Source organism: Oncorhynchus masou, unplaced genomic scaffold (genome assembly GCF_036934945.1).
Source record: "Oncorhynchus masou masou isolate Uvic2021 unplaced genomic scaffold, UVic_Omas_1.1 unplaced_scaffold_1132, whole genome shotgun sequence".
Taxonomy (NCBI): Eukaryota; Metazoa; Chordata; class Actinopteri; order Salmoniformes; family Salmonidae; genus Oncorhynchus; species Oncorhynchus masou.
The window spans coordinates 80,001-99,166 of NW_027001063.1; the positions used below are offsets into that span (position 1 = coordinate 80,001).

The 19,166-nt window shown below is 45.5% G+C and overlaps 1 protein-coding gene across 1 annotated transcript in view; it reads left to right on the forward strand.

The window, feature by feature from the left end:
* The window catches only part of LOC135529329 (beta-1-syntrophin-like), a 67,152-nt gene that overhangs the window by 42,211 nt on the left and 5,775 nt on the right, over positions 1–19,166 (forward strand). The window contains 3 exon segments of the mRNA XM_064958114.1: positions 1,096–1,232; positions 3,379–3,575; positions 18,250–18,464. Coding sequence (XP_064814186.1) covers positions 1,096–1,232; positions 3,379–3,575; positions 18,250–18,464 — 549 coding nt within the window.

The window sequence follows — 19,166 nt, forward strand, 5'->3', positions numbered from 1 at the left end:
GTCTTTCTTCTTGCCACTCTTCCATAAAGGCCAGATTTGTGCAATATACAACTGATTGTTGTCCTATGTAACTTTCATAATGAGGATTGTGCTGTAACTTTCATAATGAGGATTGTGCTGTACCTTTCATAATGAGGATTGTGCTGTAACTAAGCTTTTATAATGAGGATTGTGCTGTAACTAGGCGTTCATAATGAGGATTGTGCTGTAACTAGGCATTCATAATGAGGATTGTGCTGTAACTAGGCGTTCATAATGAGGATTGTGCTGTAGCAAAGCTTTCATAATGAGGATTGTGCTGTAACTTTCATAATGAGGATTGTGCTGTAACTTTCATAATGAGGACTGTGCTGTAACTTTCATAATGAGGATTGTTATGCTGTATAATGTTATGCAAGCCGGTGTTGTACTGGGTGTCTGGGAGTTGAGAGTTTATCTACAGGCCAAGATGAATAAACTGTGCCTTCATGTGAAAAATAACCAAGATTTTGTTACTAAGACTTAGTTACATAGAGAAAAATGCTGAAGACGTTCAAGGTTGTTTCTTTGCTGTTAGTTTTATGTGCTTATCACTCTTGCTAAATTGTATTTTCTAGTCCATAACATTCCCTCCATTGCACCAGTAACCCCCATGCAAATGACAACAGCAGCCTGTCACTCTGTGTGGTGTGTTTTCTCCCAGACAGAGAGTATTCTAACACGGTGTGGTGTGTTTTCTCCTAGACAGAGAGTATTCTAACACGGTGTGGTGTGTTTTCTCCCAGACAGAGAGTATTCTAATACGGTGTGGTGTGTTTTCTCCTAGACAGAGAGTATTCTAACACGTTGTGGTGTGTTTTCTCCAGACAGAGAGTACTCTAACACGGTGTGTGTGGTGTGTTTTCTTCCAGACAGAGAGTATTCTAACACGGTGCGGTGTGTTTTCTCCCAGACAGAGAGTACTCTAACACGGTGTGGTGTGTTTTCTCCCAGACAGAGAGTACTCTAACACGGTGTGGTGTGTTTTCTCCCAGACAGAGAGTACTCTAACACGGTGTGGTGTGTTTTCTCCTAGACAGAGAGTACTCTAACATGGTGTGGTGTGTTTTCTCCCAGACAGAGAATGAGAAGCAGCAGTGGAAGCCAGTGCTGGTGATGGTGACAGAGAAAGACCTGCTCCTCTATCACAACCTTCCACGCATGAAGGCTTCCTGGCACAGCCCTGCACACACATACCCACTGTTAGCTACACGGTACGCTACACACACCCTCACTCTACTAGCCACAAGAGAAATAGCTGCTGCTATCCACACAGTAAGCAAAAGACACCGTCTTCCTGCTAGTCAAATAGCAAAACATATTTATCTTATCTTAGCCACATGGTTAGTGGCATCCACCCTGAACAACCCAACCATGACCACATGATAATCTTCCGCCACTCCAAACACACGTACCCTCTATTGGCACAGCAATAATCAGAACACACGTACCCTCTATTGGCACAGCAATAATCAGAACACACGTACCCTCTATTGGCACAGCAATAATCAGAACACATCTACCCTCTATTGGCACAGCAATAATCAGAACACATCTACCCTCTATTGGCACAGCAATAATCAGAACACATCTACCCTCTATTGGCACAGCAATAATCAGAACACATCTACCCTCTATTGGCACAGCAATAATCAGAACACATCTACCCTCTATTGGCACAGCAATAATCAGAACACACGTACCCTCTATTGGCACAGCAATAATCAGAACACATCTACCTTCTATTGGCACAGCAATAATCAGAACACACGTACCCTCTATTGGCCAAGCAATAATCAGAACACACGTACCCTCTATTGGCACAGCAATAATCAGAACCCACGTACCCTCTATTGGCCAAGCAATAATCAGAACACATCTACCCTCTATTGGCACAGCAATAATCAGAACACATCTACCCTCTATTGGCACAGCAATAATCAGAACACACGTACCCTCTATTGGCACAGCAATAATCAGAACACATCCACCCTCTATTGGCACAGCAATAATCAGAACACACGTACCCTCTATTGGCCAAGCAATAATCAGAACACACGTACCCTCTATTGGCACAGCAATAATCAGAACACATCCACCCTCTATTGGCACAGCAATAATCAGAACACATCTACCCTCTATTGGCACAGCAATAATCAGAACCCACGTACCCTCTATTGGCACAGCAATAATCAGAACACATCTACCCTCTATTGGCCAAGCAATAATCAGAAGACATATACTCTCTATTGGCCAAGCAATAATCAGAACACATCCACCCTCTATTGGCCTCATGGTGCAGAACACATCTACCCTCTATTGGCCAAGCATTAATCAGAACACATCTACCCTCTATTGGCCAAGCATTAATCAGAACACATCTACCCTCTATTGGCACAGCAATAATCAGAACACACCTACCCTCTATTGGCCAAGCATTAATCAGAACACATCTACCCTCTATGGGCCTCATGGTGCAGAACACATCTACCCCCTATTAGCCAAGCATTAATCAGAACACATCTACCCTCTATTGGCCAAGCAATAATCAGAACACATCTACCCTCTATTGGCCTCATGGTGCAGAACACATCTACCCTCTATTGGCCTCATGGTGCAGAACACATCTACCCCCTATTGGCCTCATGGTGCAGAACACATCTACCCCCTATTAGCCAAGCATTAATTAGAACACATCTACCCTCTATTGGCCAAGCATTAATCAGAACACATCTACCCTCTATTGGCCTCATGGTGCAGAACACATCTACCCTCTATTGGCCTCATGGTGCAGAACACATCTACCCTCTATTGGCCTCATGGTGCAGAACACATCTACCCTCTATTGGCCTCATGGTGCAGAACACATCTACCCCCTATTGGCCTCATGGTGCAGAACACATCTACCCCCTATTAGCCAAGCATTAATTAGAACACATCTACCCTCTATTGGCCAAGCATTAATCAGAACACATCTACCCTCTATTGGCCTCATGGTGCAGAACACATCTACCCTCTATTGGCCTCATGGTGCAGAACACATCTACCCTCTATTGGCCTCATGGTGCAGAACACATCTACCCCCTATTAGCCAAGCATTAATTAGAACACATCTACCCTCTATTGGCCAAGCATTAATCAGAACACATCTACCCTCTATGGGCCTCATGGTGCAGAACACACGTGAAAGATGAGGTGGCACTGGAGGACAGGTCCACAACATGTTTCCATTACTGAACACAGCCAAGAACTCTGTTACTATTTATAATGTTATCAGTCATTACACCTTACAGCCCTGACTAGCTAGTCTCTCTCAACAGCAGGCACTTAGAATACAACAGAATGTGTGTCTGTGTGTAGGCTGGTGCACTCTGGTCCCGACCGAGGCTCTCCCCAGCCGGGCGTGGAGCTGTCCTTCGCCACACGTACGGGAACCAGACTGGGCATCGAGGCCCACCTGTTCAGAGCTGAGACCTGTCAGGACCTTTCACTGTGGACCAGGCACATCGTTACGGGCTGTCACTCCTCTGCCCAGATGATCAAAGAAGTCACTACCAGTGAGTACCACTACACCGACCCTGCTATAAGACTGTGTGAGCCCGCTGAGCTAAAGCCTTGATTAACCAAGTCACTACCAGTGAGTACCACGACACCAACCTTGCTATAAGACCGTGTGAGCCCGCTGAGCTAAAGCCTTGATTAACCAAGTCACTACCAGTGAGTACCACGACACCAGCCTTGCTATAAGACCGTGTGAGCCCGCTGAGCTAAAGCCTTGATTAACCAAGTCACTACCAGTGAGTACCACTACACCAACCTTGCTATAAGACCGTGTGAGCCCGCTGAGCTAAAGCCTTGATTAACCAAGTCACTACCAGTGAGTACCACGACACCAACCTTGCTATAAGACCGTGTGAGCCCGCTGAGCTAAAGCCTTGATTAACCAAGTCACTACCAGTGAGTACCACTACACCAACCTTGCTATAAGACCGTGTGAGCCCGCTGAGCTAAAGCCTTGATTAACCAAGTCACTACCAGTGAGTACCACGACACCAACCTTGCTATAAGACCGTGTGAGCCCGCTGAGCTAAAGCCTTGATTAACCAAGTCACTACCAGTGAGTACCACGACACCAACCTTGCTATAAGACCGTGTGAGCCCGCTGAGCTAAAGCCTTGATTAACCAAGTCACTACCAGTGAGTACCACGACACCAACCTTGCTATAAGACCGTGTGAGCCCGCTGAGCTAAAGCCTTGATTAACCAAGTCACTACCAGTGAGTACCACTACACCAACCTTGCTATAAGACCGTGTGAGCCCGCTGAGCTAAAGCCTTGATTAACCAAGTCACTACCAGTGAGTACCACGACACCAACCTTGCTATAAGACCGTGTGAGCCCGCTGAGCTAAAGCCTTGATTAACCAAGTCACTACCAGTGAGTACCACGACACCAACCTTGCTATAAGACCGTGTGAGCCCGCTGAGCTAAAGCCTTGATTAACCAAGTCACTACCAGTGAGTACCACGACACCAACCTTGCTATAAGACCGTGTGAGCCCGCTGAGCTAAAGCCTTGATTAACCAAGTCACTACCAGTGAGTACCACGACACCAACCTTGCTATAAGACCGTGTGAGCCCGCTGAGCTAAAGCCTTGATTAACCAAGTCACTACCAGTGAGTACCACTACACCAACCTTGCTATAAGACCGTGTGAGCCCGCTGAGCTAAAGCCTTGATTAACCAAGTCACTACCAGTGAGTACCACGACACCAACCTTGCTATAAGACCGTGTGAGCCCGCTGAGCTAAAGCCTTGATTAACCAAGTCACTACCAGTGAGCCTAGGTAGACATTAGCTTGGGGAGTAACTCAAATCAAGGTTAGTTGTGATGTTAAGAGTGGTTGTAACATAGACGGGGTTGTCAGTCTCAGTACAGTACTCATAGCAGCAGTATTTGGTAAGGGGGAGTTACTGGGGAGTCCGGATTTTTAGAAAGGAACGGAATGTCACTGTGAGATCCTGTGTGTGTGTAGTGTGTGGTCAGTGTGTAGTCTGTGTGTGTGTAGTGTGTGGTCTGTGTGTAGTCTGTGTGTGTGTAGTGTGTGGTCTGTGTGTGTGTGTGTGGTCTGTGTGTGGTCTGTGTGTGTGTAGTGTGTGGTCAGTGTGGTCTGTCTGTGTGTGATCTGTCTGTGTGTGTGGTCTGTGTGTCTGTGGTCCGTGTGTGTGTGTAGTGTGTGTGTGTGGTCTGTGTGTGTGTGTGTGTGACCTGTGTGTGGTCTGTGTGTGTGTGGTCTGTGTGTGAGGTTTGTGTGTGTGGTCTCTGAGGTATGTGTGTATGTGTGGTCTCTGTGTGTGTGTGGTTTGTGTGTCTGTGAGGTATGTGTGTATGTGTGGTCTGTGTTTGTGAGGTCTGAATGTGTGTGTGTGTGTGTGTTTTTTTTCTCTTTTTTTCTTCTTTTTATTTGACCTTTATTTAACCAGGCAAGTCAGTTAAGAACAAATTCTTATTTTCAATGACGGCCTGGGAACAGTGGGTTAACTGCCTGTTCAGGGGCAGAACGACAGATTTGTACCTTGTCAGCTCGGGGGTTTGATCTTGCAACCTTCTGGTCACTAGTCCAACGCTCTAACCACTAGGCTATCCTGCACGTTTCATAGTTTTATTTAGCTGCTAAACAGCTGTTAGGTGAGAGACGTCCACACTACCCAGCCAGGAGAGGAGAGAGTTTCCTGCACGTTGCACAGTTTTATGTAGCTGCTAAACAGCTGCTTCATTTATAAGGAGGATCTCTCTCTCCTCGTCCTCTGTCATAAGCTACAGTGGAGATCAGACACATGTTGGGAATGGGAGAGACGAAGGGAGGAGGGATTTTACTCACTGACTTAGTTCAGTTGATCAGAGTTTATTACAACATGTCCAAACAAATCTGCGTCCCAAATAGCACCCTAATACCTATACAGTATAGTGTACTACATCTGACTAGAGCCCAATGGGGAATAGGGCGCTGTTTGGCCACATCTGCAGTCCTCATGCCTCCTTGCAGCATACCTAAGGCACGTTCACGCAGATGAGCAGGGACCCTGGGCAACTTTCTTTTGGTGGTTTTCAGAGTCAGTATATAGGCCTCTTTAGTGTCCTAAGCTTTCATAACTGTGACCTTAATTGCCTACTGTCTGTAAGCTGTTAGTGTCTTAACGACCGTTCCACAGGTGCATGTTCATGAATTGTTTATGGTTCATTGAACAAGCATGGGGAAACATTGTTTAAATCCTTTACAATGAAGATCTGTGTAGTTATTTGGATTTTTACGAATTATCTTTGAAAGACAAGGTCCTGAAAAGGGTCTGTTTCTTTTTTTGCTGAGTTTATATAGATGACGTCGACAGAGATGGCTGCCTCGCTTCGAGTTCTTAGGAAACAATGCAGTATTTCATTTTTTTATGTATTATTTCTTACATTGTTACGCCAGGAAATCTTATTACATTGAGCTGGGAAGAACTATTGGATATAAGAGCAACGTCAACTTACCAACATTACGACCAGGAATACAACTTTCCCGAAGCGGATCCTCTGTTCGGACCACCACCCAGGACAATGGATCTAATTCCAGTAATCGACCCAAAACATCAGCGATGCAGAAGGGGCAGACGAAGCGGCCACCTGGTCAGGCTCGTAGAAAGTGCATATCGCCCACCACTCCCGAGTATACTACTCGCCAATGTCCAGTGTCTTGACAACAAGGTAGACGAAATTCGAGCAACGGTTGCCTTCCAGAGAGACACCAGAGATTGTAACATTCTCTGTTTCACGGAAACATGGCTCGGGATATGTTGTCGGAATCAGTTCAGCCACCGGGCTTCTCCAGGCATCGCGCCGACAGAGATAAACACCTCTCTGGGAAGAGGAAGGAGGGGGGTGTATGCTTTATGATTAACGACTTATGGTGTAATCATAACGACATACAGGAACTCAAATCCTTCTGCTCACCCAACCTAGAATTCCTTCCAATCAAATTTGACATACCATGAGAATTCTCGTCAGTTATAGTCACAGTTGTGTACATTCCCCCTCATGCAGACAAAAATACAGCCATCAAGGAACTTCACTGGACAATATGCAAACTGGAAACCACACATCCTGAGGCTGCATTTATTGCATTTTAACAAAGCACATTTGAGAACAAGGCTACCTAAATTATACCAGCATATCGATTGCGCTACGCACATGGGCAATACCCTCCACCAATGCTAAAAAGCCCTCCTCCGCCCTCCCTTCGGCAAATCCGACCACAACGCCATCAGAAACTGAAACAGGATGTACCAGTAACGAGAACCATTCAACGCTGGTCAGACCAATCGGAAGCCACGTTTCAAGATTGTTTTGATCACGCGGACTGGAAATGTTCCTGTCAGCCTCAGAGAACAACATCGACCTGTACGCTGATTCTGTGATTGTGTTTTACAAAGAAGTGCATTGGAGATGATGTACCCACTGTGACTATTAAAACCCACCTAACCAGAAACCATGAATGGATGGCTGTATTCGTGCAAAACTGAAAGCGCGATCCACCGCATTTAACCATGGAATTAGGTCTGGGAATATGACTGAATATACAGTGGGGCAAAAAAGTATTTAGTCAGCCACCAATTGTGCAAGTTCTCCCACTTAAAAAGATGAGAGAGGCCTGTAAATTTCATCATAGGTACACTTCAACTATGACAGACAAAATGAGAAAAAAAATCCAGAAAATCACATTGTAGGATTTTTAATGAATTTATTTGCAAATGATGGTGGAAAATAAGTATTTGGTCACCTACAAACAAGCAAGATTTCTGGCTCTCACAGACCTGTATCTTCTTCTTTAAGAGGCTCCTCTGTCCTCCACTCGTTACCTGTATTAATGGCACCTGTTTGAACTTGTTATCAGTATAAAAGACACCTGTCCACAACCTCAAACAGTCACACTCCAAACTCCCCTATGGCCAAGACCAGAGAGCTGTCAAAGGACACCAGAAACAAAATTGTAGACCTGCACCAGGCTGGGAAGACTGAATCTGCAATAGGTAAGCAGTGAAAGACCTGCAGAGAGCTGGGACTAAAGTAACAAAGCCTACCATCAGTAACCCACTACGCCGCCAGGGACTCAAATCCTGCAGTGCCAGACGTGTCCCCCTGCTTAAGCCAGTACATGTCCAGGCCTGTCTGAAGTTTGCTAGAGAGAATTTGGATGATCCAGAAGAAGATTGGGAGAATGTCATATGGTCAGATGAAACCAAAATAGAACTTTTTAGTAAAAACTAATCTCATCGTGTTTGGAGGACAAAGAGTGCTGAGTTGCATCCAAAGAACACCATACCTACTGTGAAACACGGTTGTGGAAACATCATGCTTTGGGGCTGTTTTTCTGCAAAGGGACCAGGACGACTGATCCGTGTAAAGGAAAGAATGAATGGGACCATGTATCGTGAGATTTTGAAAACCTCCTTCCATCAGCAGGGGCATTGAAGATGAAACGTGGCTGGGTCTTTCAGCATGACAATGATCCCAAACACACCGCCCGGGCAACGAAGGAGTGGCTTCGTAAGAAGCATTTCATGGTCCTGGAGTGGCCTAGCCAGTCTCCAGATCTCAACCTCATAGAAAATCTTTGGAGGGAGTTGAAAGTCCGTGTTGCCCAGCAACAGCCCCAAAACATCACTGCTCTCGAGGAGATCTGCATGGAGGAATGGGCCAAAATACCAGCAACAGTGTGTGAAAACCTTGTGAAGACTTACAGAAAACGTTTGACCTCTGTTATTGCCAACAAAGGGTATATAACAAAGTATTGAGATAAACTTTTGTTATTGACCAAATACTTATTTTCCACCATAATTTGCAAATAAATTCATTAAAAATCCTACAATGTGATTTTCTGGATTTTCTTGTCTCATATTGTCTATAGTTGAAGTGTACCTATGATGAAAATTACAGGCCTCTCTCATCTTTTTAAGTAGGAGAACTTGCACAATTAGTGGCTGACTAAATACTTTTTTTGCCCCACTGTAAACAGTGTAGCTATTCCCTCTGCAAGGCAATCAAACAAGCGAATTGCCAGTACAGGGACAAGGTGGAGTTGCAATTCAACGGCTCAGACACGAGACGTATGTGGCAGGGTCTACAGGAAATCACAGACTACAAAAAGAAAACCAACCACGTCACAGACACTGACGTCATGCTTCTAGACAAACTAAACACCTTTGCTTTGAGGATAATACAGTGCCACCGCCGCGGCCCGCTAACAAGGACTGCGCCCCCCCCCCCCCCTCCTTCGCCGTGGCTGACGTGAGTAAAACGTTTAAACATGTTAACCCTCGCAAGGCTGCTGGCCTAGACGGCATCCCTAGCCACGTCCTCAGAGCATGCGCAGACCAGCTGGCTGGTGTTTTTATGGACATATTCAATCACTCCCTATCCCAGTCTGTTGACCCTACATGCTTCAAGATGGCTACCATTGTTCCTGTACCCAAGAAGGAAAAGATAACTGAAATAAATGACTACCACCCCGTAGCACTCACTTCTGTCATCATGAAGTGCTTTGAGAGACTAGTCAAGGATCATATCACCTCCACCTTACCGGCCAGCGTAGACCCACTTCAGTTTGCATACCTCCCCAACAGGTCCATAGACGACGCAATCGCCATCCCACTGCACACTGCCCTATCCCATCTGGATAAGAGGAATACCTATGTAAGAATGATGTTCATTGACTACAGCTCAGCATTCAACCCCATAGTACCCTCCAAGCTCATCATCAAGCTAGAGGCCCAGGGTCTTAACCCAACCGTGTGCAATTGGATCCTGGACTTTCTGACGGGCCGCCCCCAGGTGGTGAAGGTAGGAAACAACATCTCCACTTCCCTGACCCTCAACATTGGGGCCTCACAAGGGTGCATGCTCAGCCCCCTCTTGTACTCCCTGTTCACCCACGACTGGGTGGCCATGCATGCCTCCAACTCAATCATCAAGTTTACAGACAACACAACATTAGTGGGCTTGATTACCAACAATGAGACAGCCTACAGGGAGGAGATGGGGGCCCTCGGAGTGTGGTGTCAGGAAAAAAACTTGTCACTCAATGTCCACAAAACAAAGGAGATGATGGTGGACTTCAGGAAACAGCAGAGGGAGCAGCGCCCCCTATCCACATCGACAAGATCGCAGTGGAGGAGGAGGAAGGTTTTAAGTTCCTCGGTGTACACATCACAGACAAACTGTGGTCCACCCACACAGACAGTGTGGTTAGGAAGGCGCAACAGTCCCTCTTCAATCTCAGGAGGCTGAAGAAATTTGGCTTGTCACCCAAAACCCTGACAAGCTTTTACAGATGCACAATCGAGAGCATCCTGTCGGGCTGCATCACAGCCTGGTACGGCAACTGCACTGCCCTCAACCGCAAGGCTCTCCAGAGGGTAGTGAGGTCTGCACAACGCATCACCAAGAGCAAACTACCTGCCCTCCATGACACCTACAGCACCCAATGTCACAGGAAGGCCAAAAAGATCATCGAGGACATCAACCACCCAAGCCACTGTCTGTTCACACCACTACCATCCAGAAGATGAGGTCAGTATAGGTGCATCAAAGCTGGGACCGAAAAACTGAAAAACAGCTTCTATCTCAAGACCATCATACTGCTAAACAGCAATCACTAACTCAGAGAGGCTGCTGCCTACATTGAGACCAAATCACTGGCCACTTTAGTAAATGGATCACTAGTCACTCTAAACAATGGCACTCTAAATAATGGCACTTTAATAATATACATCACATGTATATACTGTATTTTATACCATCTATTGCACCTTGCCTATGCCGCTCGGCCATCGCTCATCCATATACTTACATGTACATATTCTCATTCACTTCTTTAGATTTGTGTGTATTAGGTCGTTGTTGGGGAATTGTTAGATTACTTGTTAGATATTACTGCACTGTCGGAACTAGAAGCACAAGCATTTCGCTACACGTGCATTAACATCTGCTAACCATGTGTATGTGACAAATAACATTTTATGTGAAACTAATACAATATGTCTGGACAGGGTATAGAATAGGAAACTAATAAACTTTGTCTGGACAGTGTGTGAATCTGTGAAAGAGGCATGCTATGGTCCTCTATGGATCTCTATGGCCCTCTATGGATCTCTATGGTCCTCTATGGATCTCTAGGATCCTCTATGGACCTCTATGATCCTCTATGGACCTCTATGATCCTCTATGGACCTCTATGATCCTCTATGGACCTCTATGATCCTCTATGGACCTCTATGGTCCTCTGTGGTCCTCTATGGACCTCTATGGTCCTCTATGGTCCTCTGTGGTCCTCTATGGACCTCTATGATCCCCTATGGACCTCTATGATCCTCTATGGACCTCTGTGGACCTCTGTGGTCCTCTATGGACCTCTATGGTCCTCTGTGGTCCTCTATGGACCTCTATGGTCCTCTATGGTCCTCTGTGGTCCTCTATGGACCTCTATGATCCTCTATGGACCTCTATGATCCTCTATGGACCTCTGTGGACCTCTATGGACCTCTATGGTCCTCTGTGGACCTCTATGATCCTCTATGGACCTCTATGATCCTCTATGGACCTCTATGATCCTCTATGGACCTCTATGATCCTCTATGGACCTCTATGGTCCTCTATGGACCTCTATGATCCTCTATGGACCTCTATGATCCTCTATGGACCTCTATGGTCCTCTATGGACCTCTATGGTCCTCTATGGACCTCTATGGTCCTCTATGGACCTCTATGATCCTCTATGGACCTCTATGATCCTCTATGGTCCTATGGAGCGTGTGGTTGACTGTTTTTGTCTCTTTGTAGACTGTGACATTTGGCTAAATATTTTTTATCTTTTATTTACAGTGAGAACGTTGTTAATATTAGTATTACAATCTTTGTCCTAAGAATAGCTGAACTCTACGTCAGGCTCTGGGCCTAGCGCCATATTGTGGGGTTTTAGAGGAAAAGGGCCTCTTTTGGCTGAGGAGTTACATTTCTATTGATGATTATTACGGAGACTGCGTCCCAAATGGCACCCTATTCCCGAACGCAGTGCACTACATATGGTGCCTTTTTGGACGCATCTTGAGGGATATGGGTTTTCGCGTTTGAGGCCAACTTGACCGTTATTCAACTGGCTCAAAATAAAACGATGGTCAGAATCAGATATTGTCCAGGGACTGTTTTATTATTGAAAATGTATTCACTCTTATTTATTGTTAAGGGCATGTATTTATCCACTGGCAGGTTCCTGTTGTGATCAGTGGTCTGTAATACAGAGGTATTGTTGATAGACTGACTATAGGGGTTCATAACATCATCACAGTTATTTGCTTCATAGACTTGACTACAGTTGTGTTTGCTTGATAGACTGTTGACTATAGGGGTGTATGATGTCATCACAGTTGTGTTTCCTTGGTAGACTGTTGACTATAGGGGTTTATGATGTCATCACAGTTGTGTTTGCTTGATAGACTTGACTATAGGGGTTTATGATGTCATCACAGTTGTGTTTGCTTGGTAGACTGTTGACTATAGGGGTTTATGATGTCATCACAGTTGTGGGGATAAAGCTTGGGGATAAACTACTCCCAGACCCTATATGGTTAGTGCTTGGGGATAAACTACTCCCAGACCCTATATGGTTAGAGCTTATGGATAAACTACTCCTAGACCCTACAGGGTTAGAGCTTGGGGACAAACTACTCCTAGACCCTATATGGTTAGAGCTTGGGGATAAACTACTCCTAGACCCTATATGGTTAGAGCTTGGGGATAAACTACTCCCAGACCCTACAGGGTTAGAGCTTGGGGATAAACTACTCCCAGACCCTATATGGTTAGAGCTTGGGGATAAACTACACCTAGACCCTATATGGTTAGAGCTTGGGGATAAACTACTCCCAGACCCTACAGCGTTAGAGCTTGGGGATAAACTACTCCTAGATCCTATATGGTTAGAGCTTGGGGATAAACTACTCCCAGACCCTATATGGTTAGAGCTTGGGGATAAACTACTCCTAGACCCTATATGGTTAGAGCTTGGGGATAAACTAGGACTCCCAGACCCAACAGGGATAGAGCTTGGGGATAAACTACTCCTAGACCCTACAGGGTTAGAGCTTGGGGATAAACTACTACTAGACCTTATATAGTTAGAGCTTGGGGATAAACTACTCCTAGAGCTTGGGGATAAACTACTCCTAGACCCTACAGGTTTAGAGCTTGGGGATAAACTACTCCTAGACCCTACAGGGTTAGAGCTTGGGGATAAACTACTCCTAGACCCTATATGGTTAGAGCTTGGGGATAAACTACTCCTAGACCCTACAGTGTTAGAGCTTGGGGATAAACTACTCCTAGACCCTATATGGTTAGAGCTTGGGGATAAACTAGGACTCCCAGACCCTACAGGGATAGAGCTTGGGGATAAACTACTCCTAGACCCTACAGGGTTAGAGCTTGGGGATAAACTACTCCTAGACCTTATATAGTTAGAGCTTGGGGATAAACTACTCCTAGAGCTTGGGGATAAACTACTCCTAGACCCTACAGGTTTAGAGCTTGGGGATAAACTACTCCTAGACTCTACAGGGTTAGAGCTTGGGGATAAACTACTCCTAGACCCTATATGGTTAGAGCTTGGGGATAAACTACTCCTAGACCCTACAGGGTTAGAGCTTGGGGATAAACTACTCCTAGACCCTACAGGGTTAGAGCTTGGGGATAAACTAGGACTCCAAGACCCTACAGGGCTAGAAATCACTCAAATGTCCGTAAATTACCTTTTAAGGATTCTGGTAGTTATAGTAACCAAACTGGATCCACCTTGCTTTCCTTGGGGAGGTTTCTGTGTTTTGCCACTCTGAAAGGAGGGTCTTTGTGTCTGACTGAAAGCATCTTTGTGTGTGTGTTTCCCTGTTGGTGGGAAAGTGGTGGGAGTCTCACAGGTCAAGCATTCAGGTAGGGAGTAGTATTTCCTTATTGTGGAACAAAAAAAAACACAAACACCTGAGAGTGTTGGGTACATGTTAGTTTGACCTCTGACCTTTCCATACAACTTCTTCCCACAGGTAATTCTAAGTCAGTATTAAGAGAATGTTGTTGTGACAGCAATATGAGGACGATATGATACGGACAATGCCTTTAGCACAACAATACCTTTCGGACTACCCTCTAAAGAAGATAAGTCCTTTGTGAAACTGTCTTTCCAAGCAACAGTGTGTGTTACTCAGTAAAATGTTCCATCTTAGCTTGAGTCTTTACAAAAGGCTGTTACCTCTTCACAGAGAGCCACACAAGCCGTAGAGGGATTTGCAGAGCTTTACTGGAACACATGTAAAGTGGTTTCAGAAGTAGCTTGTTGACACTGATCCAATAGAGCTGGTACATCCTGCTCTCAGCACAGGAGATCCTGTCTGACGAGCATGGAGCAATGGCGAGGGCTGGGATTGACAGCATGGGAATCGATATATCTGACACACAGATCAGTGTATTGTATATGGGACAGACAAGGAATCAGACTTTCAAAGAGTACAACATTATATCTTAAAAAACGTCTATAGGCAGGGACGGCAGGTAGCCTAGTGGTTAGAGTGTAGGGGCGGCAGGTAGCCTAGTGGTTAGAGTGTAGGGACGGCAGATAGCCTAGTGGTTAGAGTGTAGGGGCGGCAGGTAGCCTAGTGGTTAGAGTGTAGGGGCGGCAGATAGCCTAGTGGTTAGAGTGTAGGGGCGGCAGGTAGCCTAGTGGTTAGAGTGTAGGGGCGGCAGGTAGCCTAGTGGTTAGAGTGTAGGGGCGGCAGGTAGCCTAGTGGTTAGAGTGTAGGGGCGGCAGGTAGCCTAGTGGTTAGAGTGTAGGGGCGGCAGGTAGCCTAGTGGTTAGAGTGTAGGGGCGGCAGGTAGCCTAGTGGTTAGAGTGTAGGGGCGGCAGGTAGCCTAGTGGTTAGAGTGTAGGGGCGGCAGGTAGCCTAGTCGAAAAGGATTGCTCGCAAAGATATGTAGTAACAAACGGTATGACAATCTCCAGAGCTTTCTTAGCAATAACAGGGTACGTTACCATTTGTTGACACCAAAACGTTGAAAGCGTTGTTGTTCTGAAGAGTTGCTGTTGAACCTGGCTCTGCTGAATTTCAGTGATTTCATCGAGGTATTCATCATTGACATCTGTTGTCTCAACACTAAACGTGAACGGCTGTCTCACCCATGCTGGATATGACTCTCTTGTAGGAAAGTATCCGTCGAGAGACTTTGCAAGCTCATCTAAGTGCGTGGCAATTGCTTGCTTCAGTTCTGCGGTTACAGAAATGTCTCCGATTCCAGATACATCTTCGATCTTACTTACACAGTCGTCCAGCAGGGGAAAGTTTGCAAAGTTATTTTTCTTTGTTCGTCGTTTCCATAACGGTAGCTTTTTTTGAAAAGCCTTCAGGTTTTCCTCCGCTTCGATGATGTTGACTCCACCGCCCAGCATCTTTTGATTGAGATGATTGAGAGTTGTGAAGATATCAGCCATATACGCTAAAATGAGAATGAACTCAGAATTTTTTAAGCAATCTGCATGACAATGTTGGTGCTCTTGCAAAAGCAGGGCTAATTCCACGCACGGCAAAAACACGATTCAGCACCTGTCCCCGGGATAACCACCGAACGTTAGAATGGTACAAAGTACCTCGAATTCAGAGCCCATTTCTTTACACAGCTCACTGAAGATGCGATGCCGCAGAGCACTAGTTCGCACATAGTTCACGCATTCCACTACAATTTGTAATACTTCTGCCAGTTTTGGAGGCAAGGTTTTTGATGCCAACGCATGCCTGTGCAGAATACAATGCGTAACAATGATGTGTGGTGCATCGGCTTTCACTAGCGCACCAAAACCAGACTTTCTTCCCAGCATGACTGAAGCTCTGTCCGAACAAACTGCAGAAACCATATCCCACGAAAGATTGTTGTCTTCGAAGAAGTCATCCACAAGTTTCTTCACATCGGCTGCCTTAGTTGTTGTTGTAAGAGGCTTACAAAATAAAAGATCTTCCTTTATCACGTCGTCTTTCACATAGCGCACGAATACAGCAAGCTGGCTTAGATTGGAAACGTCTGTGGTCTCGTCGAGTTGAAGGCTGAATTTTGCCGGGCTTGAAATCAGATCTGCAACTACTTGAGCCAAGATGTCTTTGCTCATGTCCTCTATTCTGTCGCTGATGGTGTCATTTGAAAGAGGAATTTGGGATAACTTAACTCCAGCCTCTTTTCCCAGCATGATATTCGCCATCTTCAACACAGCTGGTTTTATGAGTGTTTCACCAATGGTGTGTGGTTTGCCCTGCTTTGCGATCAGGTAAGCAACTTCGTACGATGTTGTGAGGATCGGTTTGTTGATGGGTACAAAGCCGAGAACAGGCAGAGTAGCCTTTTCATCGAATCTGGCTCTCTTCACCTTGAATTCAGCGAGCGTTGTGTTCTTGTATGTTCCATCTCCATGCAGCTTAAGGAAGTGTACTCTTAGTTTTGCCGGTGCTAGACTAGAATTGCTCAACTTGGCATTGCAAATGATGTAGTTAGGACACTGACTCCCATCACGTTCCGTTATACATGTGAATCCATATTGTACATATTCCTCCGACCACTTTCTTTTTTTGCTCGACATAGTAAGTATGAAGGGATTCAAATATTAAGAAAGAAATCACAAGATGTACCATCACGACAGTCACAAGTCGACTACTGAGCGCACCAAATTCCCTGCAGCACAGATAGGCCAAGCGATGTAGCGTGATCACCTGCAGCCAATGATGGCCAAGCGGAGCGTGTCATCACGAATCATATGAATCGGATGTGTGTCTTGACCTCCGCCGAACCCCCGAGACTGACTCACCGAACCCCTGGGGTTCGATCGAACCCAGGTTAAGAACCACTGGGTTAGAGTGTAGGGGCGGCAGGTAACCTAGTGGTTAGAGTGTAGGGGCGGCAGGTAGCCTAATGGTTAGAGTGTAGGGGCGGCAGGTAGCCTAGTGGTTAGAGTGTAGGGGCGGCAGGTAGCCTAGTGGTTAGAGTGTAGGGGCGGCAGATAGCCTAGTGGTTAGAGTGTAGGGGCGGCAGATAGCCTAGTGGTTAGAGTGTAGGGGCGGCAGGTAGCCTAGTGGTTAGAGTGTAGGGGCGGCAGGTAGCCTAGTGGTTAGAGCGTTGGACTAGTAACCGAAAGGTTGCAAGATTGAATCCCCGAGCTGCATCCCCGAGTAAAAATCTGTCTTTCTGCCCCGGAACAAGGCAGTTAACCCACTGTTCCTTGGCCATCATTGAAAATTAGAATTTGTTCTTAACGGACTTGCCTAGTAAAATAAAACAGGCAAGGCAGGGACATAAATGGTAGTTTTAAAAGGGATTTATTAGAAAAACAACAAATGTGAAATACAGCCGTTGTCTGTTTTTTGTCTAAGTACGATTACAAGCCAAATCCCTTATCTGGATTTAAAATGGTTGACATCTGCTCCAGAACTAATTTCCCACCCACTAGCAGCAAGCAGCAGTTGTCCTAATATACAGCCAGGACAGGGCCTTGTTTTCAACCAGCTGTTGTCATGTTACAGGCTGGAAGTACAAGGTTCAGGAATGACCTAGCAGTACATAGCTTGTTGTGGTCTAGTAGCAACACTCCCAGCACAAGAACATACTGTATATTGCAAGCCCGGAGACAGTGGTTCGAATCCTGCATCCTCCCTTCCTACTGTTCCTAGCTGTTCTCTAGCTCCCCCTTTGATTTGGGATGTGTGTACAGTTTAAAAAATACTGAAAGATTAGTGGAACTTTATTCACCCAGCAGTATGTTGTCTTGTTCCAGGCTGTGTGTACAAGGGCCAGGAGTTACCCATTATATTGTCCTGTTCCAGGCTGTGTGTTCAAGGGCCAGCAGTTACCCATTATATTGTCCTGTTCCAGGCTGTGTGTACAAGGGCCAGGAGTTACCCATTATATTGTCCTGTTCCAGGCTGTGTGTTCAAGGGCCAGGAGTTACCCATTATATTGTCCTGTTCCAGGCTGTGTGTTCAAGGGCCAGCAGTTACCCATTATATTATCCTGTTCCAGGCTGTGTGTACAAGGGCCAGGAGTTACCCATTATATTGTCCTGTTCCAGGCTGTGTGTACAAGGGCCAGCAGTTACCCATTATATTGTCCTGTTCCAGGCTGTGTGTACAAGGGCCAGGAGTGCAGGCTGGTGATCCACTACGAGCAGGGCTTCTCTGTCCTGGCTGAGCAGAAGGGGGAGGACCAGGTGGACCAGGGGAACCAGAACCAAGCCAAACCTCTCCTCTGCTACCCCTTCGAACGCCTCAAGATGTCCTCCGACGACGGGGTCAGGATGCTCTTCCTGGATTTCAGTGGAAAAGAGGGTGAAATTGTAAGTGTGTTTTTTTTTTTAACAAGAAGCAAGTCCTCCTCCTCTTGCAATTCCACACTACAGTAGATCCACCATGTGACCTTTCCCCTACATTAACCTGGTTATCATTCACCTATCGGGACCATTGTTTCTACTAGGGACAGGATCACTCTTAACAACCGTCTCTGTTAGTTGATGACTGTACATGAGACCGTATTTCATGGAGGATAAAAACACCCAGTTGACTCATATTTCATTGCAGTTTCTCTTCTGCTCTACTTAGCCACGGTTAAATGAACACAAACAAGTAAAGATGGAAAAGTTTCCACAGAATCCCCTATACGTTAAACAGGAAATGAGTCATACATGGGCATACTGAAACACTGTCCTGCAAGTCCCTCTGCTGTTTATGAAAATAACTGTTTAGATGTGTTCTACTCTCAGAACACTACAATTGTAATAGAAAATAACTAATGGAACTCACCATTAGAACTAATGGAACTGTAATATAATGGAACTCACCATTAGATCTTAGAGAACTGTAATATAATAGAACTAATGGAACTCACCATTAGAACTCATGGAACTGTAATATAATAGAACTCACCATTAGATCTCATGAAACGGTAATATAATAGAACTAATGGAACTCACCATTAGAACTAATGGAACTGTAATATAATAGAACTCACCATTATAACTAATGGAACTGTAATATAATAG